The sequence below is a fragment of the Lichenostomus cassidix genome, chromosome 1Aa (assembly GCF_008360975.1).
Source record: "Lichenostomus cassidix isolate B80296 chromosome 1Aa, HeHo_3.0, whole genome shotgun sequence".
Lineage (NCBI taxonomy): Eukaryota > Metazoa > Chordata > Aves > Passeriformes > Meliphagidae > Lichenostomus > Lichenostomus cassidix.
In genome coordinates, this window is record NC_139480.1 from 1,147,546 (window position 1) to 1,173,602 (window position 26,057).

Genomic DNA, 26,057 nt, shown 5'->3' on the forward strand with positions numbered 1-26,057 from the left:
CTATTGGTCCAGCCTGGATCGATCGCTCAGCTCTCCCAACAGCGGCGCTCTCGCCACCGCCTCCCCCCACCTGCCAGCAAGCCCGCAGCTGATAGGCCGCCACCGAAGAAGCTGGGCGCTGATTGGCGGCTGGCGCCCCGGCCCTCAGGCAGCGGACGGGCTATGTCGGCGGCGGCCGCGGCCCGGGACGGGCTCGGGGAGGGCGCGGGCGGCGCCGCGGGAGGCGGCGATGGCGACGGGGGAGGGATCCTGAACCGCTTCGTGCAGCTGTCGGGCAAGCCGCGGGCGGCGGGTGAGTGCCGGCTGGCGCCGGGGGTCACCCCGACCCCGAGGCCCAGAGGGAGCTCGGGAGCGGGCAGCGCCGTCCCTGAGGGGCTCGAGGGGTGTGCGAGCACAGAACCCTCATCCCCGGGGTCTGGGACAGGGGCACCCCCGTTTCCGAGGTGCTGAGGGATTTAGGAGTGGAGCAGCTCCGTCTGCGGGAGTTCGGGCACGGGGACAGCGCTGTCGCCAAGGTCCTGAGGGGTTCTGGGCTGGGCAGCCCCATCCCGGAGCATCAGGGACCGGGACAACCCCATATCCAAGGCTTCCAGGACTGGAGCTCACCCGTTACCATGCTGTCCGGGTCGGGACACGCCATTCCTGGGGTCCTTGATGGGCTCATCCCCATCGCCACGCTCCAGAGAGCTCTGCTCACCCCAGCCGCACCGCCCCGGCTGTCCGAGACTGCGACACGCCTGTCCCCAAGGCCCTGAGGGCGCTGGGACAGCGACACCCCTATTCCTGGCGGGTCGGGGATGGGGACACCCGAGGGGACAAGATACTCTGCGGCTTGGAAAGTTGTCCCTGGGGTGCCCCATGGACGTTATCCTCTTACAAAAGGGTTTAGGGTCACCCCATCCTACAGCCCGTGGTTTGACAGGTCTTGCCTTCCCATTCCAGTTTTTGTTGGGAGATGTTTGGATGAACATCTGGATTTGGGTGTCCCACGTTGCCTGGTGAGGGATCAGCCCCGTTTCAGTCATCCTGGGATCCTGGATAGTCCTGGGCTAACCCCTGGTGATCCCCCCACCCTGCAATCCTAGTGTATTGAGGTTTTTTTGGGACATCCCTGGAATCCTGATTGGGATGCAACATCAGCTCAGTCCTGTTCCCTGGGAAAAATGGTTCTTCCCCTTTCCCACCTCCCTCCTGGCAAGGCTGGGTGCTGGAGGGTTATTCCATAACTTCAGGATGTTTGGGTCACCCCAACATCCCCCAAATACCCGAGGAGGAGGCTGAGGAGCAGTTTCCTGCCACTCAGGTCCCTCAATTTGGGTGGGACATGAAGCCCCTCAGCCCTCAGGGTGTTTGGCACATCTGGAGCTCCAACAGCTGCTGGGAAGAGACTTTCAACCCATCTTCCCATCCCTGAAACCTGCCAGGTTCTGCATCAGCCTTCCAGCCTCTTCCAGAGCTGCTGGGAATTCGCTGAGCAGCTCCACACCTTCTATTTTTGGGCAAACTGCTCAGCCACGTTTCCTCCCTTCCGTGGAAAGTCCCTTTTTTGGCACCACAGGACCTGATCCTCTTCCCTTTCCTGAATTTCCATCGTTGCCTTGAGCAGATGGGAAATGCATCCTGCTGATCCTGCAGGGATTCTGTCCTGAGTGCAGCCCAGGGTGAGCCAGCCCTGTCCAGCTCAGCCTTGGCACTCCAATCCACCCTAAATAAACCCCAAACTGACTCCTCAACACCTCCTGGATGGGAAAAATCCTGGATTGCTGGAGTTTTTCTCCCCATTTCACACCTGTTAAAATCCTATTTATAGAGTTCCAGCAGCAGCTTATATAACCATTGAGAGAGGAATTTCCCTTCTTCATTCCATTTCCTCCAACCAGATTTGTTCTTTAGCTCCCAATTCTCTTCCAGAGTTTCCAGATTGGTTTTCTTAGCTTCTGGTTCTCCTCCAGAAACTTTTCAGGTTTCTTTTCTTACCTGCCAGTTTTCCTGCAGAGTTTCTAACTTTTTTTTCTTACCTCCCAGTTTTCCTGCAGAGTTTCTAGGTTTTTTTTTGTTTTTGGTTTTGGTTTTTTTTTTTTTTTTGGTTTTATTTTCTTTTCTTACCTCCCAGTTTTCCTGCAGAGTTTTTAGGTTTCTTTTCTTACCTCCCAGTTTTCCTGCAGAATTTCTAACTTTCTTTTCTTACCTCCCAGTTTTCCTGCAGAGTTTCTAGGTTTCTTTTCTTACCTCCCAGTTTTCCTGCAGAATTTCTAGGTTTCTTTTCTTACCTCCCAGTTTTCCTGCAGAGTTTCTAGGTTCCTTTTCTTACCTCCCAATTCTCTTCCAGAATTTTCAGGAGTCATTCCTTCATTTTTCCCTCCAATTTTTCCTTTTCAATGCCCTGGTGTTTGTAAGCTTTGGAAAGATGAAAAAAAGTCAAATACAGGTGGTTTGTGGTTTGTTCTTCTCCTCTTTCTGTCCACATTTTTCAGTGTTTTCATCAGACTCCTGGGAATAAGGGAATTGGAACAATCTGGATGCTTAAATGGATTTTTGACTATCCCAGTTCAGCATTCCTGCTCTTGCCTTGAGCTATAATTTCCCCAGTTTAACACTCACAGAAGAGTTTGGGAATTTTTTATTGAGAGATTCAGTTTCTATTATATTAAAAAACAATACAGCAGAAATTCCAAATATCCCAAACCCCTTTATATCATGGAGTGTTTTCTGTACATGTGATTCCTTAATTAATGGGATGTCCTTCCAGAGACCTGCACAGGCTGGAGCAGTGGGCAAGCAAGTGTGAAGTCTTTTTAATGGTGAAGTCTTTTTACCAAAGACAAAATTGCAACTCCAGCAGCTGGAATGACATCCCAAGAGTCCAGCACAGGCTGGGGTCTGTGTGATTTGGGAGCTCTGAGAGGGGTTTGGGGAAGGCAAATCAGGTCCTGGGCTGCATCCATAGGGATCATCCTGCTCTACCCAATGTCCATGGAATTTTGTGTTCAGTTCTGCTCTCCACAAATCAACAAAGACACAGCCAGAGTGGGGAGGATCCAAAGGAGATGGTCCAAGGGCTGGAGAACCCGGAAGGATTCAAGTCTCTTCTCCCTGGAAAACCAGAGAAGCTGTGGCTGTCCCTGGATCCCTAGAAGTGTCCAAAGCCAGGCTGGACAGGGCTTGGAGCAACTTGGGACAGTGGCAGTGTCCCTGTCATAGCAGGAGTTGGCATGGGATGATCTTTAAGGTCCTTTCCAGCCCAAACCATCCTGTGATTCCATTCTGTGATTCCATGAGAAGAGGAGGCTAATGGAACCTCATTGGGGTTTTCCAGTTCTCAAAGGGTGAATACAGATGGAGGATCTCCCTTCACATGGAGAGGACAAGGAGTAGTGGGGACAAAAGAAAAAAAGTAATTTTTTCTCAGTGTAAACCATCATTCCCTGGAGCAGCCTCTCCTGGGAGGTAGTGGTGGAGTCCCTGGAGGGTTTCAGGATGTGAAGGTGCTGAACAAGCTCATCCTGTGTCCTTTTCCCACAGGAGATTGGACCAGATGATCTTTCCAAACAGTTCCTTTCCATGGTTCTCATTCTCCAGAATTCCTTTCTTTTCCTTTATGTTATTTTTTTGGAAGCAAACCACCCAAGGAACACTGAGCTTTAGAGGTGTAAAATCCTTTAAAATGTGATTGCCCAAAACATTTTGGAAACAAAGCCCAGGAGAAGCAGGATGGAGAACCAAACCCATTCTGGACATCGATCCAAACCCAAAGCTCTCCCAGCTAGATGCAGGGATGATCCATTCTGCAAACACTGCTTTGGAGAGCTCAGTAATATTTGGAAATCTCTTGGCTGGTGACCTGCAGGTTGTGTTTGGCATCCTTGGCTGGATCCTCTGCCTTCTCCCATTTTCTCTCATCCCCTTTGTTCAGAGATCCAGGCACAGCTGCTCTCCCTCTTGGGAATTCTTCAGGCGTGGGCAGGAAGGGAAGTGTGGGATCTGCAGAGGCTGAACACAGCTGGATGAACAAACAGGTTATAAACCTCACTCTCAGCAATGCATTCCCAATCCTGCTTATCCAAACATTCCTGAGGGGCTGCAGTTACACAAGTTCCAAACTTATTTTGTCTGGCTGTTGTGGAAAAGATGAAGCTTTCAAGATGGGAGTCAAAGTCAATATTGACTTGTCGTGTTCTGGTTCAGCCCTTGCCCTAAATGTCCTTCAGGATTCCTGCAGGGATCATAAATGGAAAGGGAGAGATTGAATCCTGCTGTTTTGGATGTTGAAAAACCAGGCAGGAGGGGAAATAATAGCAAAACCATCTTTAGAAAGCTTTAAAAAGCAGCAAAAAGGACACATGCACAGCCCTGGGATGTTCACCACGGATGTGGTGCTTGGAAAAGAGGAGGATCCAAAGCCATGTTGGATTTGTTGGCTTTACACCCTGTAGTTATTCTGTTTATATTTCCAAAAATAGGGCTTGAAGTAGAAACTCTGCTGCTGGTGGTCATGCTGATAATGTGGTGGTGTAATACACATCTTATGAGATGGCCTTGCCCTGGGATTTGTGGGGTTGAGATCCTGGATTGCTGGGAAGAGCCAGCATTGTTTGGGACACCCTGATAACAGGACAGGCTCAGCATTGGTTCTGTTCCTTTTCCTGTTATCCCAACAGGAAGAACTCTAAGATACTCAAAGTGCTGCAGATAACCCTGGGATGGATATTGGGATTAAATTAGCTCAGGGAAAAAGGGAACTGATAAAGGAGTGAAGAATTATGGAATGGTTTGTGTGGGAAAGGGGTCTAAAAGCCCATCCAGTGCCACCCCAGCCATGGCAGGGACACTGCCACTGTCCCAGACTGCTCCAAGCCCTGTCCAGCCTGGCCTTGGACACTTCCAGGGATCCAGGGGAGTTCACAGCCTCTCTGGAAATCCTGTTCAGTGCTCCATCATTCTCAAAGTAAAGAAGTTTTTCCTCGTGTCCTGCTGGAATTTCCTGTGTTTCCCTTTGTGCCCATTGTTCCTTCTCCTGTCACTGAGCAGAGTCTGGCCCTGTTCTCTCCACAGCTGCCCTTGAGACATTCAGGGATTTATCAGCCATAAGAAAAAGGATGATTTCAGGCAGGCTCGAAATAACTTCATATTCATGGAATCATGGAATCATTTAAGTTGGAAAAGACCTTTCAGACCACTGAGTCCAACCATTCCCAGCAGTGCCAAGGCCAGCACTGCCCCATGTCCCCAAGTGCCACATCCACACAGCTTTGAAATCCCTCCAAGGTTGGGGACTCCACCCTGCCCTGGGCAGCTGTGCCAGGGCTGGACAGCTTTTTCCATGAAGGAATTTCCCCAATATCCACCCTGAGGCTGTTCCCTCTCCTGCTGTCCCTGTTCCCTGGAGCACAGCCTGACCCCCTGGCTGTCCCCTCCTGGAGAGCCACAAGGTCCCCCTGATCCCCTTTTCTCCCGTGGGTTGCTCTGTCACATCTGGAAACACCTTCTTGTTTCGTCCCCTGCCCTAATTACAGCTCCTGCAGGAGTGATTTTCAATTAGGAATAGCTTGGAATTGTCAATCCAGGCCATCCTGCAGCTCCCTCTGAAGTCATGGAGTGAATCACTGGCTAAAAGGGGGAATTTAGCAGGGTGTTGGCAGGTCAGTGCCCAGCCAGCCAGGATGGCTCAGCCCTAAATTAGGATTTTCCTTAATTATGTCCCTGTTGTGATGTTTCAGCTGGGAATCCCTGAATCCACTGGGTTGCAAAAACCCTCCAAGGCCATTTGGTCCAAGCTGTGCCCAAACCCCACCTCGTCCCCAGCCCAGAGTGCCACATCCAGGAATTCCTTGGACACCTCCAGGGATGGGAACTCCAAACCTCCCTGGGTAGCTCCTGCCAAGGCCTGACCTCCCTTTCCATGAGGAAATTCCTGCTGATATCCACCCTGAGCCTCCCCTGGCCCAGCCTGAGGCTGTTCCCTCTTGTCCTGTCACTAAACTTCATTCTGATTGTGGAACTTTTTCCCTGAAAGTTTTGTTCCATTTTTTGGACTAAGGAAAAGGAGCCTCCTTGTAAATTCACCTTCCCATTTTTCCTTCCTTCCTGCTTCTCTCTGGATTCTTAAACTGGGGAAACAAATCCCAGATCATACCCATCCATTTTAAAGCCATTTTCCATAACATTATGACCTCTTCCCCACAGACCTGTCTTGATTCCTGTGGGAAAAAATACATCCTGCTGCTCCTTTCAATGTCCAGCATCAAGGAATTCATAGCTGGTGATTTCCAGCTTTTCACAAGGATGGGGCTTTGCTGTGCTTCCCTGAGTGTTTTGGGTGTTTTGGGGTTCAGCTCTGGGAAAATGGACTTTGCTCAAGACAGGAAGATGTGTAGCAAATCCCAGGATTCACCATCTCAAGTTTCCACCTGTGGAATGGACTTGTGGCTGGAGCCAAACCAGCTGCAAATCTCTCCTGAATTTCAGCAGGAGCTGTGAATCATCCAGTGAGTCCTAATTAAATGGAAATGCAGCTCTTTATTGGAGTCATGGAATTTGTCTGCCGAAGGAACTCATCGGAATTAACTCTTGAACAGCTTTTACAGCTCTTTTCCTTAAAAAGGCATGACTGGAGGAATCTTTTCTGAAGACACAGTGATGAGCAAGAATTGGGAATTGGGAAGAGACCTTAAAGATCATCCAGTTCCACCCCCTGCCATGGACAGGGACACTTCCCACTATCCCAAGCTGCTCCAAGCCCTATCCAGCCTGGCCTTGGATACTCCAGAGATGTGTCCAGAATCCCTCTGATCCCTTCCTGTTCAAACTTACCTGGGGATTTATGGCAAAGTCAGGTGTCTTCCCTATTGAATTTTGAGAGGTGGGTGGCAGTGAAGCCTTCTGAGTGGTGTTTTTTAATTTATTTTCTTTGAACTACAGCTCTTATTTTTAGTTTATTTACTTTATGTAAAACTCAGCCTCATTCTCCTCTTTTCCCTCTGGAAAATTCTCATGGTGAGTGTTAGAATTAGAGGGAAATGGAATCTATATTTAATATAATATCTGAACTCCTAATTCCTTAACACCTTTTAAATCAAGACATGGAATATCCCCCTCTCCTGTGCCCCACCATCCATGTCCCAATTACAGATTTTTCCCTTAATTCCTAAACTTTCTTCCCCTCTTTTTCAGCCAGCGCTTATTAGTTTTCTAAGTGGGAATTGCAGCGAGACACAATTACTCCTGGAAACAACCCAAATCTGTCAAAACTTTGTCTGAACCCTGGAGAGCAGCTTAATTTTGGACCAGAGTTGGATTAAGCAAAGCTGCTTGTGCTGAGTTCAAATTCATTATTTGGTCTGGACAATTCATTTATTTCGCTTTTCCTGTAGGAAAAATGCCTCATGCCTCAGTTTTTTTTGCTGCCTGTGTCAGATTCACTGCTGGGAATTGTAACAGAAGAAAACATGCTGGGTCCTAATTAGATGCTTCCCTGGCTTCTTTTCCATCCTGAAATCCATAAAAAGTCTGTGGGAGCAGGTGGGAGGTGAAGGTCACTGATTTGTTTGGGTTTGTTTTGGTCACTTGTCAGCCAAGTCCTCGATTGCCATTGTCTGAGAATATTCCTGGTTAGGTTTTCCTTGGCTAAATCCATTTTTTTTTGGTCTGTTCCAGTTGAGATCTGAGCAGGAATTATCCTCCCTGTTTTTATTTCCATTGGGTTTTAGGGATGACAGTGGGCAGGCAGAGGGATTCCTTTTGGGAATGACTGCATCTGCTATAAATCTCATTTAAATTCCTTGCTCCTTCCCAGTGCAAATGCCTTTATTTAGGAGCAGATTTTCCCTATTTTATCAGACCTGTGTCACTTAATGTTCAGTGACAAAGTCTTCTTGAGATCCAAGAGACAAAAAGGGAACACAGGGAGAGGTTTTTGTAAGAATGGAAGCAATTCCAGCAATTCCTCGCTTTTCTTTGCTGTTTCTATCGTGCAGCTTTTAATCTGGAATTGTTTCCTAAGTGAAATGGAAATGAAAAGAATGAAAGACGAGGGATTTTATCAAATATCTCAGAAACAGCTTTTGTGAAAGGATTGTCACCTGCTCCAGGGGTGGAGCAGACAGGACTGAGATGGTGACACACAGATTGTCCCTTTTCCAGCTTGGAAAAAGCCATTTCCTCCTGCTGCAGACATGTTTCCCTATGGATTCTTGGCAAACCACGGCAGCAGGTGTTTCCTGAGCCAGGGACACAACCTGAGCTCTTCTGGAGCTGTTTTACCTTCTCCTCCTCCTCCTGCAGGCCACAGATGTCCCCCAGCCAGGAGTGGCCATCGCTGCGTGGCTGATAATTCCAACCTCTACGTGTTTGGAGGATACAACCCCGACTATGATGAGTCTGGAGGACCAGAGAATGAGGACTACCCCCTCTTCAGGGAGCTCTGGAGGTACAACTTTGCCACAGACACCTGGCACCAGATGGGCACCGAAGGCTACATGCCCAGGGAACTGGCCTCCATGTCACGTACGTATGGAAATCCAACTCCTCGTGTGCCTATTCCTGGAGCTATTTTAATCCTGGCTATTTTAATCCAGGCAAAACCAGGAGAGAACTGGAAATCTGGGTCTTGTTTCCAAGTAGGCCCCGAGGTTGGGTTGGGTTTGTGGTTTTTCTTTCCCTTTTTTGCTCAGTGGAAGCAGAGGGAGAGAAAAAAAATGGGAAAGTGAGAGGTATTTTCCAGGTATTTACCTTGATGGCTGCAAGGCACCTGTGCTTTCAGCAGGAAGGTGCTTCATGCAGACATCTCAAAGCATCCAAAAATAGATGTCTTTGTTCAGTTTGAAAATCAGACCTTTGGTTACCATGGTTTTCCTTTGGATCCTTTCTCTTTTAGAGCATCTCAAAGCCGTAAATGCACAGAGTGAATTGTAGGGAATTTGAGCAGCACTGAGCACTCTCTGCCTGCTGTCTCCAGAGCATGGAGTGGTTTGGGTGGAAAGGGAGCTGAAAGATCACTCAATTCCATGCCATGGGGAGGCACAACTTCCCTAGAGCAGGTTGCTCCAAGCCTAGTCCAACCTAGCTTGGAACAGCCTGGAACAATCTGGAAAAATCATTCTCTTCCCCTGCATCTCACAGCAATGAGCATCCCTGTTTTTTCTCTCTCTCTGCCAGTTGTTCTACATGGCAACAACCTCCTGGTTTTTGGGGGCACTGGGATCCCCTTTGGAGAGAGCAATGGGAACGATGTCCACGTGTGCAACGTCAAGTACAAGAGATGGGCTCTGCTCAGCTGCCGCGGCAAGAAACCCAACCGCATCTACGGCCAGGTGGGGAGCCCTGAGGGGCTCAGCAAGGGGCCAGAGCACCAAAATCTCCCTCTCTCTGCAGAAAATCACAAGGAAAAGCAGGTGTCTTTCATAAAGAAGTAAAGCGACCTAGGTCTTTTGAGTTTTCAAAGAGGTTTTCTCCTAGTTAGAAAGGCCGAAATTTGGTAACGAAATGCCTGGTGCAGCTGAATGAAAAAGTGATTTGAGGAGTTGGTTTGTAGTTAAAGCCTTCAAAACCCAAAACTATAAATGAAAATGAAAAAGTGATTTGAGGAGTTGTTGGTCATCAAAGCCTTCAAAACCCTAAATTCCAAATGAAAATGAAAAAGTGATTTGAGGAGTTGGTTTGTAGTCAAAGCCTTCAAAACCCAAAACTCTAAATGAAAATGAAAAAGTGATTTGAGGAGTTGTTGGTAGTCAAAGCCTTCAAAACCCAAAACTCCAAATGAAAATGAAAAAGTGATTTAAGGAGTGGTTGGTAATCAAAGCCTTCAAAATCCAAAACTCCAAATGAAAATCTGTAGATCTTATTTATTAGAATAACACCTTTTAAGACTTTCCGTAATGTGGGTGAAGGAGGTGGACAAAGAAATGGATTCACCCTCCCAGCAGGACTGACCCCTTTTGCTGGTGCACCTCCAAATGCTTTGGAAAAGCAGGAATTCCCAATTTTCCAGCCCCCAAATCCTTTCTAACTGGTTTCTCTGCCAGGCCATGGCCATCATCAATGGTTGTCTCTACGTGTTTGGAGGAACAACTGGCTACATTTACAGCACAGACCTCCACAAGCTGGACCTCAACACCCGGGAATGGATCCAGCTGAAGCCAAACAACATGTCCTGTGACATGCCAGAGGAGAGGTGAGCACCTGGGCAGCCTCAGGGAGCTCTTTTTGGGAGGCTGGGAATGGGAAGCTTTGGGACAGCTTGCTCTGGTTGGCATTTCCAGCCCTCCTTTCCCTGGGAGTCATTGCAGCATCAGGAGGAAGGATTTTGGTCACTCTCATCCATTGGTTGGTGTCCAGCTGAGAATAGTGGATGCAAGAATCCCAGACTGGTTTGGGTTGAAAGGAATCTTAAATCCAATTCCACCTCCTGCCATGGACAGGGACACCTTTCATTATCCCAGGATGCTCCAAGCCCTGTCCAACCTGGCCTTGGACACTGCCAGGGACCATCTTAAAAGGGGCTGGAGTATTGATGGCTGCCCTGGTATTCCATAATCATTTGGATTTAATAATTGCTCTGCAATCAGAAAACGCCTTTCAAACTTCTTGGGTGCTGCTTGGAGGGCTCAGGAAAAATTCCACATCTCCTGAATGCCCCCAGGCTGAGGGATTGATGCAGCATAGCCAAGCTTGGGAGTTTCTGCTCAAATCCCTGGAATCTGAGAGTGTTTTCCAGAAGGTTTTGTGTTGTTGCTCATTAATTGCTCACTAATTGGGCTGCTTGGCACCTTCAGGTACAGACATGAAATTGCTCATGATGGTCAACGGATTTACATCCTGGGAGGTGGAACTTCCTGGACAGCTTATTCCTTGGATAAGGTGAGGCATTTGGAAACCTGGATAGGGGATTTTCCACATTGAGGTAGAACCAGCACAGCCTCTTCATCCAGGCTTTGCCTGGAGAGCCTAGTAAAAAAAATTTAAAAAAAAATATAATTGAGAGCAGATTGTTCTCCTATTTCTGTAAAACCTGGATTTGCCACAGAATGTTCTGGTGATGAATCTGTGGTCACTTTAAATAGTGCTGTGCTTCCAAAAAAGTGGAGTCTGCAGCACTTAATGTGACATTTTATCTCGCCATTGTCCCATTTCTTTTCTCCCTACATGCAGCAGGAGAAAGGTATTACTAAATACTTCTGAGAACTCAAGGGTGTGGATTTTAATTGGTCCAGCTCTTTTAAAAAGCAATATTTTATTTTTTTTCAGCTGTAAGGCTGAAATAGCAAAGCTGGGATGGAGCTTGGAAGGTGATTTTAGACCTGCTTAGTCACTGGCTGGGATCAGCTATTTTTGGGTTTTCACTTAATGAAAAAAAAAAGGGTTATTTATAGTGGGTCAGAGCCTGTGACTGCATCATCCTGGTGCTGGCAGAGCCAGGAGGATCTCATGGCTCCCCTTTTCCCCTCCAGATCCATGCCTACAACCTGGAAACCAACACCTGGGAGGAGATCACCACAAAACCTCACGAGAAAGTCGGTGAGTTGGGAATTTCCCATCTTCCCCTGGAAATTCAAGTGGCCAAGGTGCTTGAAGGTGCAGTTTTCTCATTTAATATGGGACTTGATGCTGGGTTTGAGATCCTGCTTGAGGATTAACCCCTCCAAGGGAATTTGGCAGGTTGGCTTCCCTCCCTGCCTGGCTGGGGAAGGTGACAGTGCCTGGCTCTGCTCCCAGAGCATCCAGATAATCCCTGCTCCATCTGACACCCTGGGCTTTCCCTGGGATCTCACAGCTGCTTTTCACCAACCCAGACATGAGACTCTGGGAAACAAGATCCCAACATATTTCTTCCTTCCCTGGAGAGGAATTAGGAATCAAACCTGAAACAGCTGCTTGCTAAATTACAGCTTTTTTACCCAGGATTGCAGGGAAAGCAGAGCCTCTTAAAAATTAAACTCCATTATTAAATGTTGAGACAATCACCACTTGCACATCACTGTGCACATCACTTTAGCCCTTTAAAGCAACTATAGCTAATATATTTTTAAAATTTCTTCTCCCCAGGCTTCCCAGCAGCCAGAAGGTGCCACAGCTGTGTCCAGATCAAAAATGGTAAGATTTGGCTCTGAAAAATTAGGTGTATCTTGTACAACCAAGCAGTGGAGAGTTGGAGAGAGCTGCAGGGAACACATGGATTTTTTCTGGAAGAGGATTTTTTCCTCACTCACAGGCCCAGTATTTCTTCTGCACCCAAGAAACAATTGCAATATTGATCCCTCTGTTCCAGACTCTTCAGGTCAATGACTGAATGCTCTGTGGTGAAGGGTGCAGTGAAATGCTGGATTATATTCGCTAGGAGTGTTAATTGTGCCAGTGAAAGTGAGGCAGGAGCTGGGAGATGCTTCCAGCCTCCTTCAGCAGCAGGATTTTGCAGCCTCTGAGTTGAGAACTTGGGCAAATCCAGGAATTAGATCTGGGGCTGATCCCCGTGGGTTCAAAATCCCTGGAATCTGATCAAACCCAGGTGTCTGAGAGCTCAGGTTGGCTGGGGTTTGACACAGCTACAAAAAGAGGGAATGTGCTCCTGCTTCCAATGGCATTTAGCCAGGAGTCTTCCATGGTGGGGTTGGGATCATGGGCAGGCTGGGAAGTGGGAGAGCCAGAAATCCACCCTGAGACCCAACCTGCAGAGCTGCCCCAGCCCTGGGGAACAACAGCAGCAGCACCTGGAGCTGCTGGAGAGAGTCCAGAGGAATCCATGGAGCTGCTCTGGAGCCAGGCTGGGAGAGCTGGGAATGTTGCCCTGGAGAAGGGAAGGATGCAGGGAGAGCTCAGAGCTCCTGCCAGGGCCTAAAGGAGCTCCAGGAGAGCTGCAGAGGGACTGGGGACAAGGCATGGAGGGACAGGACACAGGGAATGGCTTCCCACTGCCAGAGGGCAGGGATGGATGGGATCTTGGGAATTAGGAATTCCTGGCTGGGATGGAGTTCCCAGAGAAGCTGTGGCTGCCCCTGGATCCCTGGAATGTCCAAGACCAGGCTGGACAGGGCTCAGAGCAGGAAGGTGTCCCTGCCCATGTCACTGGATGGCCTTTAAGGTTCCTTCCAACCCAAACCAGTCTGGAAATCTCCAAGTGGCCTCTGCTTGTGCTGGGACTGATGTGGGAGATTCTGAGAGCTGTTGTTGAGGTGAAACAATGACTGAGCCCAAAGCTGTGGTGGGAAGGTGCTCCCTGCCCTCTCCCCATGTCCTTCAGCCCCTGCTGGGGGAGGACTGAGCCTGGACACTCCCTGCCTCTGCTCCCTTGCAGATGTGTTCGTTTGCGGAGGCTACAACGGAGAGGTGATTCTGGGAGACGTTTGGAAGCTGAACCTCCAAACTTTCCAGTGGGTCAAGCTGCCAGCTGCCATGCCAGAGCCTGTGTACTTCCACTGTGCTGCTGTCACCCCAGTAAGTGACTCATTTTTGTTCCTATGGAGCTGGGATCGTTCATCCAAGCACGCTGACGTTGGTGTGGGCTGCAGATAGAGCTGATGTTCCCAAGGAAGTGACCTCCACTGCATGCAGCATCTTTTGGGAGGTTCTTACTCCTGCTGCTGGTTGGAGAGTGGTGCCACACTGTGGATTTTGATTTCTCAAGGAAATGATGCAGAATTTTAGCTTTTGAAGTCCATGTGGGAACAGCAGCTCCTGCTTGTAAAAGGCAAGAAAACCAAAAACCAAACCAAACAAGCAAAAAACCCCCTAACAAAAACAAACAGAAAAAACCAAATACTCCCTGACTAAACTGATTTAACTGATTTTATCCTAATGAGAACAGCCTGAGGTGAAAGATTAGATAAGCCTGTTTCCAACCCTTTGGAAACCACTAGGGAATGTTGGTATTGCCAGAGCTTTTGGCCATAAGCAGAAGTTTGGAGACTTGAGATTGATAACTAACAGGCAGCAAGAAATGCCTTTGGCTGTGACTTCACCTCCTTCAGCTCCTCATCACCTTAGGGCAGAGATCACATTCCTTGGTGTCACTTCATTTGGAGAGTGTTAAAAATGCAGCTTTTCCTGGGAAGCCTGATAAAGGTGTTTCCCAGGCAGCTCAGTGACTGCCTGGACAGCAGGAATGCCCTTTCTTTGCCAGCATATGGGAAAAAAAATCCACTCAGCAGCTGAGTTTTTCCCATCTCTCTGTGTTCCTGTCATCCCTGGAGCAGGGTTGTGCTGAGCCAAGGGAATGCAGGATGTCTGTGTGGAGTGGGTGTAGTTTAAAAAAACACATTATTTTTAGCTGAAACGTGAATATGGCTCAGTACTACTTTATTAACAGCTTGCCACACTCCTAAAATGGATTTCTTGGGATAGAAAACACCTAAAATTCAGTGCAAAGCACTCTGAAGTGGTGGATATGTGGTTTAGGATGAGACATTGATGAGACAGTGATTCCTGCCTTGGCTCAGAGGATCCTAGAGCAATTAAATCAGGCAGTGACAGAAATGTGAGGTGAACCTCAGCAGCTGGGAGTGTGGAGAGCCCAGTCCTGCTTTTCCTGGCTGTGTAACTCCTGTCCCCCTTTCCCCACCCAGGCTGGCTGCATGTACGTCCACGGAGGGGTGGTCAACATCCACGAGAACAAACGGACTGGCTCCCTGTTCAAAATGTGGCTGGTGGTGCCCAGCCTGCTGGAACTGTGCTGGGAGAAGCTCCTGGAATCTTTCCCTCACCTAGCAACTCTCTCCAGATTCCAGCTTTTGCACCTTGGACTGACGCAGGGACTCGTGGAGCGACTAAAATGAGAACATCTCGCGCTTCTGTCCAAGATTCACCACCTTGAAGAATTTCCCCCTCCCACCCCCTATTTATGGATTCCATGGATGGTCTTGCTAAGAACACAGAGGAACCTGCTCAAGGCCTTACTCAGCAAATACATCGATGCCTTTCCAGATATTGTTACTTTTAGTCATTGAAAAAAAGAAAAAAAAATCCCCTTTTTATTTATGGAGCTCTAAATTACACCATTAATCAAAAATATTTTCTTGAGACTAAGCAGCCAACCAGCCACCAACCTGTCATCAGCACCTGCTTGCAAATTAATTGGGGAGCTCAATCAGTTAATGTATTTCTGAGCCTGTGCTTACACGTGGCACCTTCACCTTGGTGTTTTCACCATTGTATCTAACGAGGAACATTCGCTGCAGAGCCACCACCAGCCTGTTCTTTTCCTTTGGATAACCCATCCCTCCCACCCAGCTGAGCTCCTCCTCTCCAACCCCACCACAATCCCTTCACCTTTGCATGTGTTTTCCACCTTCCCAGCCCTGAGCTTCCGGAGACGGCTGGAACGTCGCCTGGCTTGGCCTCTGCAGCTTCCCTGGTGCAGTGTCTGTGTTCTCCCCTTTTCATATTGAAAGGTTTGCTTGGAAGGCTGGGAAGAAGTTGCCTCTTTAAGGGACTACTGTGTAGTTGACTGCAGGTGGGGAGGGAAAAGGTTTTCCTGAGGTTTTTCAAACCTTTTCTGCTCACTTTGCACTCGCAACAAGCTACAGCAAAAATTCACCCTGTAGATTTCAGAGCTCTTTTAACCTGCTCAGCCAAGCCCTGGCTATCAGCAGCCCCCAGCTTTTGGTTCTCCTTCCTCCCACACAGCCCAAATTGGCCTTGGTCTTGTTGCTTTGTATTCCCCTGAGGGTGGGAGATGTGATTTAAAGCCAGTTTTGGGAGTGGCTTTGTGGATCGCTCAGCCCAGGAACTACAGCATCCAAAAAAGGGGAGAGGGAACATCCATCCCTCCTGCTGGGAACAGGGACTGTCCCTGCACAGGAAGGATGGGAAGGGGTGTCTCTGGTCCTGTTATACTCTGTACATTGAATTTGTTTAAATGGCCACTGAACTCTGAGCAGCTCCAGGCATGAGGTTTGTGCAAAATCCTTTTCAGTTGGAGCCCATTTTTAAGTGCCTTTTGTTTTTAAAATCAGCTTTTCCCATTGCTTTCCTCTTCATCAAAGGCAGAGGTAACACTCTGGGGTTTTAGTTTCTTTTTAAGAGATTGCATTTATGTTTAAATAAACCATAGCATTGTGTTCATGTTGTTAATCCAAAGGCACTGCCTGCTGCAGTCACTGAAGCCTCCCCTTGCCCCAAAATTAAGCTTCCCCTGGTCTTGGGAATAGATTTTCCTCCTTCTCCAGCCTCAGTTGCTGCTTTTTTTCCTCAAGGCTCAGAAAAACAAAAGCTGGGCATCACAGCTGAAGCTTTCTCTGGTGCTTTGGACTCAGGAACGGGTGGCAGCTGCTTGGGGCTCTGTTGTCTCCATCCTGTGTTGCACCTTTGCAGGAATTGTGCATTTCAACCCCTTCCCAGCCTCCCTGGCTGCAGCATCCCCCTGCTCCTGGCTCAGGAGCTGAATCCAGACCCTGCTGGCCACTGTGGGCTGGGAAAGGTTTCCTGCTCTCCTGCAGGACCATTTCTCCAGCTCCTCCTTCCATCCCAAACTCCGAGGCTGAATATCCACACTTCCATCTTTGCCTTCTGGCCTGCAGTCCTGCTGGGACCTCTGTCCTGGAGCAGCCTGGTGCTCCCTGTGCTGGTTTTTCCCTTACCTGCTTTAAAGAGCATCTCCCATCCTCCCCAAGGTGCTAGTGGAGGCACCCAAGCCTGGATCTCTGAGCAAGCACATTCCTTAGGGCTCTTTAGTTTTCTTTGCTCTGGAAATTTCTGGAGCTTTCTCTGAGGTTGTCACAAAGCCTCTCTCCATGTTGGAGCAGTGTTGGGAATCTTGAGAGGTGCCAGCTGGTCCCAGTTTTCAAGGGAGGACCCTGGAAACCCCAGGGCTGTCAGTCTCACTTCACTGCCTGGTGAAATCATGGAAAAGATTATTCTGGGAGGTATTGAAAAACCTCTGGAGGACAACACAGGCATCAGTCACAGCCAGCACAGCTTCAGGAGGAGAAAATCCTGCTTGGCCAACCTGATCTCCTTCTCCAACAGCATAACCCACCTGGATGAGCCAGGGAAGCCCTGAGATGGAATCTTCAGACTTCAAAGTGCAAACAGGACACCCTGGGAAATAAATGAGAGGCTGGAGAGCAGCTGTGGGAAGGGAGCTGGGGGTCCTGGTTGATGGATCTGAGTCAGCAGTGCCAAGAGGGACATCCCTGTCCTGGGGGACAGCAAGGGAGGGAATGGTCACAGCCCCAAAGCTGCCAGAGCTCCAGGAGCCTTTGAACAATCCTCAGGGACAGGGTGGGGTTGTTGGGGTGTCCTGGGCAGGGCTAGGAGTTGGACTTGATCCCTGTGGATCCCTCCACCCCCAGCCCACAGGAGTTGGGGTAACATCACCAAGAAAACCACAAAGGTTCAGGTACTTCAGCTTTTGCTGGTAAAAGCAATACAAGCATCACCCACTGATGGATTTCCAGGAGCCTTTCCCATTCCATGACCTCCACTGGCTGCTGCATGATGGCCACAAGATCTTGGAGGCTGCTTTTCCTAAAAAAATTACTTGTTTTGAGCACTGAGCTCCCAGCTCCTGCTGAAGGGTGGCTTTAATGGCTGCTGGGCTACTGCATGTGGATAAAAGCTTTAATTATAATTCCCCAAGGGACAGGATCAACATCTGCAGCAACTGATGGAGAGGAGAAAGAGCCCCACAGTGCTGCCTGGGATGGGGACAGGACCTAAGGACACAGGGAAAAGGCAGAATTCCCAAGCACCCCTCACCCCAGGAGAGATGGGTTTTGTTTAACCTCAGTGAGATCATGGCACTGAGCAGGTTCTCTACATCCTCTGCTTTCCAATCCCATCCCTTTTCCATCCTTCCCTGTCCTGCCATCAGCAACTCCAGCTACTGACCCTGAAATGCTCCCAACCATCCCAGACTAATGACAGCAGGATTGTCTGTGCTGATGCCTCTCTAGGAAAACAAAAAAGCTTAATAAAGCAGCTTCATTAATCCCTAAAGAGCTGCTGCCTTCCTTGGGAAGGAGGGCAATTCCAGGCTGCTTCCTGCCTCACTCTGAGCTGTCCATCCTTCCAGAGTCCAACATTCCTGTGACAGCACTCCCTGGTTTTTATGCTGAGATAAATCTCAATGGAGCTAGGGAGAGGGAAGGGGAACAGGAACCTCCGGGCTGTGTTTATGGATCTCTCAGTGTTTTGCTTTGGGGTTGTTTTTGGTTTTAAAGATAATAAATCTTTGTCCTCTCACCGCATCCATCGGCATTTCTCTGCACGGAGGGAGATGTCCACAGGGTGTGACAAGCTGGGGACAACACCAGGAGCCTCCCAGATCCTTCTCAGGAGCCTGATAAAGACTTGGGAGCCAGGATAGTCAGATAAGACCAGGCTGGAAATGAGCTGGAGCTCTGGGAGGGTCGTGGAGAAAACTAGAGCCCACAGCCACCCCTCTGGCTGTGTCCCTGGGGTGTTGTGACAGAGGACAGGGAATGGTGGCCACAGAGGAGCCCAGCCCTGTGACAGAGGCTCATTTAAGGAGAAACAAACTTGTGCCTGATTAGTACAAAACTGCTTTAATGACAAAACAGCTGAAAATACCTTTGGGTGCAGTTCTGGTGCCATCAAACATCCATGTGCAATTCCCAGGCCCAAGTCCCTCCCAGGCCTGGAAGGATGAAGGACTTCTCAGGCACCTTTTCCCAGTGCAACACATCCCCAGGGAGGGCTCTGTCCTCGAGACACACAGAAATCCCCTTCAAGATGCTCCACTAAGGACAATTTTCCTTCCAGCCACTCAGGTGTGGGTGGAGATCCCTCTGTGACATGCTCTGGCTCTGAGGCTCCTCATTTTGGGAACAATTCCATTGCCACCACCCTGAAGCCCCCTTGGCACCCACAGAGGGAGCCCAGCAGCAGCAGGAGCTTCAGGAAATGGTGTTTCCAGACCGGAGCCAGCCCGGCCGAGTCCCTGAGACACTGAAGAAGGTCTTGACGGGTGCTGATCCCAACGAGGGGGTTGGAGGAAGGAGAATCCAAACCTCAGCAGCCGCTGGGCGAGGGGGCGAAGAAATACACAGCCAGGAGGATGAAGTAAACCATCACCAGCACCGTGCCTGGGGAGGACAGAGAGGTGGAGGGAGTTACTCCCTGGAGCAAGGGAGATGGGTTTAAGAGCTGGATTAGCCCCCCGTAGAGGACTTTGTGGTTCTCTACAAAATGTCTTTTAAAAGGGAATTTAAACCCTTTTAAAGGGAAATGGGAGTGATCCCCCTTGGAGCTGCTGCAGGAAGACAGCTCCAAGATTGTCAGCCAAGACCCCAGGATGGCTCAGGCCACCACACACCAGAAATCCCAACACACAGGTGACCCCAGGGCTGGACCCAGGAGCCCCCCATCCCACATCCCAGGGAATTATAGGGCTACTCCAAGTCCCACAGCAGCCCTGTGGGGTGTGGTCACCTTGGAAATAGTCACATTTGCCATCCATGAAGATGTAGTTCATGAGCACCACGCTGAACATGCTGGCATAGACGTGGAGGTCGCTGAAGACAAGCGTGAAGTTGGTTGGCTGTGAGGGAGAGGATTTGGGGTTTGTGGCCAACCAGGACAACCCTGCTCTGACTCTGTTTGGGGACTTGTGTGTCACCCCTTAAACCCCTTCTGCCACATGTCCCCAGGGTGGGGACAGCAGCAGGAGACATCTGACCCCACTTTGCTGTGCACTGAGCAGAGTTGGGAAGCACTGGGAACAGCAGCTATGTCCTGTCCATGTCCCATGGACATCATGTCCCCACCCTACCCTGCTGCAGGAGGACCCCCAGGGCTGTGCAGGGACTACTCACGTAGAAGATGGTGAAGAGCACCAGGATGGGGATCTGGAGCATGCAGACCTGTACAGCAATGCAGTTCCCAATCTCGATGCTGGGGAGGAAGGACAACTTAGGAGCTGCCAAGCACAAAGTCTCCAGCAGCCCTTGGGAAAAAAATCCCAAACCGTGGAGCCCATGGTTCTGCCACCATTTCTTGGGTGAATAAATCCCCTCAAGGACAAATTGACAGGGATGTGACCCATCGTGGGCACCAAGGCACGGTGATGGGATGGGGACAAGGCACAGGGACCACCCCAAAACTCATCCTTGGAGCCATCTCACCTCAAGCTCAGGTTGTTCTGCAGGGCAAACTGGATGCCATTGACAATCTCTGGCAGCTCAGGCACCATCGCCAGCACAGTGACACTGATGAAGTACTGCAGGGAGGAGGTGACATCAGCCTGGGCCTCACCACATCCAAGCCCTGACCAGCCACGTTCCTCAGTGTGCAGAGCATCTCAACATCTTCCCCCACTGTTTTTGGGGCTCCAGCTGCAGCCAGGGCAGGTCCCCATCCCCGGAGGGCACATCTTGCTCCTTGGGGACACCCAGACCCAGCTCACCTGCGAGATGGTGGAGTTGGTGAGGATGGGGCTGATGTGCTCCGTGGCCAGGTCAGCACAGGCTGACATGCAGAGGGTGGAGAGCAGGAGGATGACCAGAGCCCGCCAGCGGGACCAGTGCACCACGGCACTGTGGTGGTGGCCAGGCACTGAGGAGAGAGCAGAGACATGTGGGACATGCCAGAGCAGTGACAAGAGCCAGCCTTGTAGCTGGGACATCGTGGTTTGGGGACACTCACTGTGACAGTCACTGATGTGGATGTCGTAGATGTGCGTGTGAGTTTTGAGGGTGAAGAAGAGCCCGATGAGGTAGGCAGCAGGGAGCAGGATGGACACCGTGTACACCAGGGGTCTGTGGGACATGTGTGACACAGTCAGTGCCACCAGCGGCTGGCATGGAGACCCCAGGGGAAGTCCCCTGGGGATGGAGGAAACTGGGTGCTGGATCATTGGGGTGGAGAGGGGAACTGGGAGGGATGTGGGAACATGACCAAACCCAGGAGGTGCCACCCCAGTGTGGGGACAGCCCTGTCCCCACTGCAATGGACACTCACTGGACGTGGCTGTAGTAGAGAGTGCCGTTGTTGTCCATCTGCAGAGAGAGCACCTGTCAGCAGGGATACAGGGACGAGGGACAGCCCCAGTGCCACCACCCAGCATACAAGCTGGGGGCTCAGAGCATCCCTGACCCCAAACACCCCCTGTTGGGGGGGTCCAGGTCCCCACTCACCAGGTCAAAGTGACAGTTGTGGCAGAGGTAGTGGCCCAGTGGGTTCTGGGTGACATTGTGGCATTCACCACACACCAGCTTCCCATACACCTTGGAGAAGAGCGTCGGGGCAAAGACACCTGCAGGGACAGGACATGGCGTGGGCACCCACCCCAGTGGGACCCCCCAATCTTGGGGACACCCCTGTCCCCTCCTCACCTCCCACAGAGAGGAAGAGCAGGGCCGAGCTGACACCCGCAGAGCGACTGTTGAACCGCTGCTCCTGGTGCCGGATGCCCCCGATCACCATGCACAGACCCTTGGGGACAGAGAAAAACTCCAAAAATTCCCCATCAGCGCTTTGCTCCCAGCACCCTCCCAGCTCTCAGTGCCACCCCTCTCACCGGCACAAAGAGGACACAGCCCACCAGTGTCCCCGTCAAGGCTGACTTGACCACCTCAGCGTAGCAGCGGTTGCCCTCGCGTGAGCCCTTGATGAGGGCGGTGATGTAGAAGGTGAGCTCGGTGATGGAGCCGAACGTGGCGTTCACCACTGCCCCCACCGCAAAGTTGCTCTGGGCAGAGATGCTGGGGGAGGAGAAAAAGGGTGTCAGCAGGGCTGGAGTGTCCCCACCTTGCCACCAAGTGTCCCCTGTCACCGCTCACCTGGCGATGGCCATCCCGATGTAGTAGGAGAGGGGCATGATGGAGAGCAGGGCCAAGGTGAACTTGACGGCAGAGCCGGTCAGGTGGTTGTGGCTGTCCACGTAGCCCAGCACCAGTGTCACCAGCACCAGTGGCAGCAGGTCTGGGGTGGCCAGTCAAGGACACAGCAGGGGTGGGGTGGGATTTGGGGTCACTCCCCACCCTTCCCACTCCAGCCCCCGGAAGGATACTGACGGCGAAGACGTTGATGCCATCCACGGCGTATTTGTAGTAGTAGGGGTTGGCAGCACGGTAGCAGCAGAGAATCACCTCCCCCTCTGTGTTCTCTGTCTGCAGAGGGACAAGAGGTCACCCTGCCATCCCAAAATCTCCCCCAGAGTGGGGTGTGGGACCTCACCCTGCCCTGTCACCCACCATCCTCAGGCGCCGGATGAGCACCCTCTCTGGTGGCAGCAGCAGGACGCGGGAGGTGGCACGGGCACTCAGCTTGGCCACAGGGATGAGGATGATGAGGAGCCACGCGGTGACACACACCAGCCCGTGGGCCAGCGCCAGCACCGGGTAGCCCAGGCACAGCCACGCCGCGGTGCCGGCACGGTGCTGCAAACGGGAGGTCACCTTCAGGGACTGAGCCCCAAAACAGCCACCCCAGGGGAGGGGAGGCACCCGTGGGCACCATGCTAGGGGCTCTGGGGTGACATTGCTGTGGCTGGCACAGAGCTCACCCAGTATCCAGTGCCTGCCCAGCACCATGGGCGCCAGCGGTGTGGTGTGGGACCCCCGAGCAGGGCTGAGCTCTCCCCTGCGCCAGCCTCACACACCTGGTGGGATTTGGGGACCTGGGCAGAGAGGGGATGTCAGGGTGTGCACAGGACACCCCAAGCACCCCCAGGGGATTCCTGATGCTGCCTCACCTCCACTTTCTGGATCACTTTGCCAAAGGGCCAGAGGAAATACCCAGCCAGGTGCCAGCAGAGCCACCCTGTGGGGACACAACGGTCAGTGTCCCTTCCAGCTACAGAGACAATCCACAGAGAAGGGACTGAGGAGACCCCAACATCCATCAGTGCTGTTTTGGGCTCATCCAGCCCTCACATGGGGGTCCCAAATTCGGAACTCACCATAAGGAGACCCCATGACGGTGATGAACATCACAGCAGCCACAAGGACGTAGAGGAGCGAGAGCCACCAGCCAAAAACCAGCAGGTAAAGGACATTCCCACAGGTCAGCGTGGATCCTGTGGGAGGGAAGGCACCAGGTGGGACCAATTGTCACCTGCAGCTGCCCAAATCCACACTGACACCACTCAGGCTTGTCCCCAAGGCCAGCCACCTCCAGAGCCTCGAATGACATTGAGGTCAGAGTAGAGCTCTTTGACAATCTCCGATCGGTCCTCCCAGGGCCGCGCCGTCACGTGGCTCTTCCATTTCTTGAAACCAAACTGCAGAGAGAGGGGTTTTCTTGGGATGAGTGAAGAAGAAAAAGAAACCCCATCACAGCCCTCCAGGAGCACCCATGGGTGCTCCCACCCACCTTGTAGTTGTTGGAGAGCTTGTTGGCCTCCACAGCGTTCTCAGCCGTCAGGGTGGTTTTCACCACGCAGTTCTCACACACCTCCTCCGAGTGCTGCTGGCAGCAGGACAAGGTGGACACGGCTGTGGGTGACACACAGGGTCACAGTGGGTGAGGGACCCCCCCAGAGCCCCGTGTCCAGTCCATCCCACAGCCAGCCTACCTGGGGGGACGTGGGGACAGTGCAGGTGGCAGCCCATGTCGCCCAGGTCACCCTGCACGTTGTTGATGGCAGCGCAGTGCCGGTCGCAGAGGGAGCCCCGGCGGGAGCCGTCGCTGTCACCCCGGCAATCAGGGACCTTGGGAACATCTGCAGGAGCTATCAGAGTAATCCTGGAGCCACATCCCCACATCTTGCCCGGCCTCAGCAGCACAGGACAGCCGAGTGCTGCTGTGCCGGGCTGTCACCTTGGTCCCCAAACCCCACAGAGGGGACACAGCTCCGACGGTGGTATCCGGGGGACGCTCGGGAGGGAGGACCCCACCAGTGCCCAGGACACGGGGGGAAAATCCCGCTCGGTGCCCGGTGTGTGGGTCGGGATGGATGACCCGGCGGTACCCGGGGAGGTGAGACCCCCTCGGTGTCCCCCCAACCCCAGAGACCCCCCAGCTCACCGGGCGTGTCCTGCGCGCAGCAGCGGCGGCGGCCGGGCTCAGCCTCGCTGGCCATGGCGGGAGCAGCAGGTCCAGCACCAGTGGTCCCGCTCCGGCCCGGCCCGCCGGAATTTAACGGGCGGGGCCGGACATGCGCGCCCCCGGGAGCCGCCCCCGTTCCCATCCCACCGGGAGGGGCCGGGATGCACCTGCTAACGGTGCGCGGGGCGGGAGGGGCGGGGATCGGGATGCGCGGGGATCGGGATGCGCGGTGTTTTGGGGCGCAGAGACACCGAGGTGTGCTGTGTTTTGGGGCGCAGAGACACCGAGGTGTGCGGTGTTTTGGGGTGCACAGGACGGGGGTGAGCAAGGATTGGGATGCGCGGGGATCCCGGTGCGCGGTGTTTTGGGGCGCAGAGACACCGGGATGCTCGGTGTTTTGGGGTGCACAGGACGGGGGTGAGCAAGGATCGGGATGCACTGGGATCCCGGTGCGCGGTGTTTTGGGGTGCAGAGACACCGAGGTGTGCGGTGTTTTGGGGTGCACAGGTGAGCAGGGGTGAGCAAGGATTGGGATGCGCGGGGATCCCGGTGCGCGGTGTTTCGGGGTGCAGAGACACCGGGATGCGCGGTGTTTTGGGGTGCAGAGACACCGAGATGTGCAGCGTTTTGGGATGGGCAGATGAGAGGATGCAGAGATTGGGGTGTGCAGGATGTGGGGTGCGCGGGAATGGGGAGTGTGGTATATCGGGGTGCACAGGAATTGGGGTGCAGAGGGGTGAGGATGAACAGGAACCAGGGTGTGCCATTGACAAAGCGGCGGGAGGGAACTCACGGCAGTCTCAATGTGAGATATAAGTAAGCTCCATTTTATTTCACCAAACGAGAAACTTATATACTGTTACAGATGTTACTAATTATAGTTACACACGAATTTGCAGTCTGTTCTCACATAATCAGGATTTTTCCTGGTGACTCCCTTATTCTTTTCTCATAACACTTCTGACTCCCCATCTTTTCTCATAACATTTTTTTCACAGCCTAAAAACACACAGCTGTGTTCCCAGGTTTTAGCTTACTAGGATTTTTACTGAGGCCTGCCTATGCTAAGGCTTGCTCAGTCTTGCTCAGCTAACACAAATTTTGCTGGAAAACTGTGTTTTCCAACATGCCATGTATTGGGGTGCAGAGTTAGGGCCTGCAGGAACACGGGTGTGGGATATATTGAGGTACATGGGGAGCAGGGGGTGTGGAGTGTTGGGGTACACAAGGAGGGGGTGCAGGGAGACTAGGGGGTGTGGAGTGTTGGGGTACACGGGGAGCAGGGGCTGTGGTGCAGCCGTGTGAGCCGGGATGGGGTGCACGATGAATTGGGGTGCACAGGGTGGCAGGGGGCACAAGGACTGGGGTGTACAGGTGTTCATGGTGTACTGGAGCACACAGGGCTCTGTACTGGGAGCGGGGTGCACAGGGACTGGGGTGTGGGATGTATTGGGGTGCACAGGGAGCAGACTGTGCCACATATTGGGGTGCACAGGGACTGGGGTTTGTGATGTTTTGGGGTACACAGGGAGCAGACTGTGCCACATATTGGGGTGCACAGGGACTGGGGTTTGTGATACATTGGGGTGCATAGTGTATTGGGGTGCATGGAGACTGGGGTGTGGGATGTATTGGGGTGCACACAGAGCAGATTGTGCCACATATTGGGGTGCACAGGGACTGGGATTTGTGGTGGTTTGGGGTGCACAGGGAGCAGATTATGCCACATATTGGGGTGCACAGGGACTGGGATGTGTGATGTTTTGGGGTGCACAGGGAACAGGGTGCCTGATGTATTGAAGTGCAGAGATTGGGGTACACCAGGAGCAGAATGTACCTTGTATTGGGGTGCACAAGGACTGGTGTGTGTGATCTATTGGGGCACACAGAGATTGGGGTGTGATGTATTGGGGTATGTGATGTATTGGGGTGCACAAGGATCTGGGGCTGTAGGTGAAGAGGCTGTGCAGGATCTGGGGAGCACAGGGGTTAACAGGGTTCTGGGGACCCCAAAAGCATGCAGGACAGGCTTGTCCTGAGAAATCTCCAGGTTTTGGTGAAAGATTTCTGCACTTCATGGTTTTACAACATGAGATTAGTGGAGCTCACAGGGCTGTCCT

At 51.8% G+C, this 26,057-nt stretch overlaps 2 protein-coding genes across 3 annotated transcripts; one reads left to right on the top strand and one right to left on the bottom strand.

Annotated features, from left to right (window-relative positions):
- The first annotated feature begins 130 nt into the window (after positions 1 to 130).
- KLHDC10 (kelch domain containing 10) lies at positions 131 to 16,065 on the top strand. 2 transcript variants are annotated; one of them, XM_085081550.1, is made up of 10 exons: positions 131 to 292; positions 8,281 to 8,502; positions 8,574 to 8,615; positions 9,154 to 9,308; positions 10,020 to 10,168; positions 10,770 to 10,854; positions 11,445 to 11,511; positions 12,040 to 12,087; positions 13,286 to 13,425; positions 14,553 to 16,065. In XM_085081550.1, the coding sequence occupies exons 1-10, from the start codon at positions 163 to 165 to the stop codon at positions 14,760 to 14,762; spliced, it is 1,248 nt and encodes a 415-aa protein (XP_084937676.1). In that variant the 5' UTR covers positions 131 to 162; the 3' UTR covers positions 14,763 to 16,065. The 2 variants fall into 2 exon arrangements, with proteins under 2 accessions (XP_084937676.1, XP_084937680.1); XM_085081554.1 differs by lacking the exon at positions 8,574 to 8,615 and having other exon boundaries at positions 133 to 292.
- Positions 16,066 to 18,478: 2,413 nt separating this feature from the next.
- LOC146443031 (uncharacterized) lies at positions 18,479 to 24,057 on the bottom strand. Its single transcript, XM_085081484.1, has 20 exons — positions 23,917 to 24,057; positions 23,465 to 23,611; positions 23,263 to 23,384; positions 23,062 to 23,170; positions 22,850 to 22,966; positions 22,643 to 22,710; positions 22,454 to 22,567; positions 22,143 to 22,328; positions 21,959 to 22,058; positions 21,729 to 21,870; positions 21,467 to 21,650; positions 21,282 to 21,381; positions 21,084 to 21,202; positions 20,908 to 20,945; positions 20,593 to 20,705; positions 20,354 to 20,502; positions 20,073 to 20,167; positions 19,764 to 19,842; positions 19,381 to 19,489; positions 18,479 to 19,034 (listed from the first exon to the last, which is right to left on the bottom strand). Exons 1-20 carry the CDS (start codon positions 23,969 to 23,971, stop codon positions 18,961 to 18,963), a joined length of 2,220 nt encoding a protein of 739 aa, XP_084937610.1. The 5' UTR covers positions 23,972 to 24,057; the 3' UTR covers positions 18,479 to 18,960.
- Positions 24,058 to 26,057: the final 2,000 nt, after the last annotated feature.

Bases quoted from the DNA above. Each gene is read 5' to 3' on its own strand.
- KLHDC10 (XM_085081550.1), top strand. From the start codon at position 163: ATGTCGGCGGCGGCCGCGGCCCGGGACGGGCTCGGGGAGGGCGCGGGC. The intron at 11,512-12,039 runs GTGAGTTGGGAA...TCTTCTCCCCAG, and splicing joins AAAACCTCACGAGAAAGTCG to GCTTCCCAGCAGCCAGAAGG. The intron at 12,088-13,285 runs GTAAGATTTGGC...GCTCCCTTGCAG, and splicing joins CTGTGTCCAGATCAAAAATG to ATGTGTTCGTTTGCGGAGGC.
- LOC146443031 (XM_085081484.1), bottom strand. From the start codon at position 23,971: ATGGCCAGCGAGGCTGAGCCCGGCCGCCGCCGCTGCTGCGCGCAGGAC. The intron at 23,171-23,262 runs GTGGGTGGGAGC...CTCTCTCTGCAG, and splicing joins AGCTCTCCAACAACTACAAG to TTTGGTTTCAAGAAATGGAA. The intron at 22,967-23,061 runs GTGGCTGGCCTT...TCCCTCCCACAG, and splicing joins TGTCATTCGAGGCTCTGGAG to GATCCACGCTGACCTGTGGG.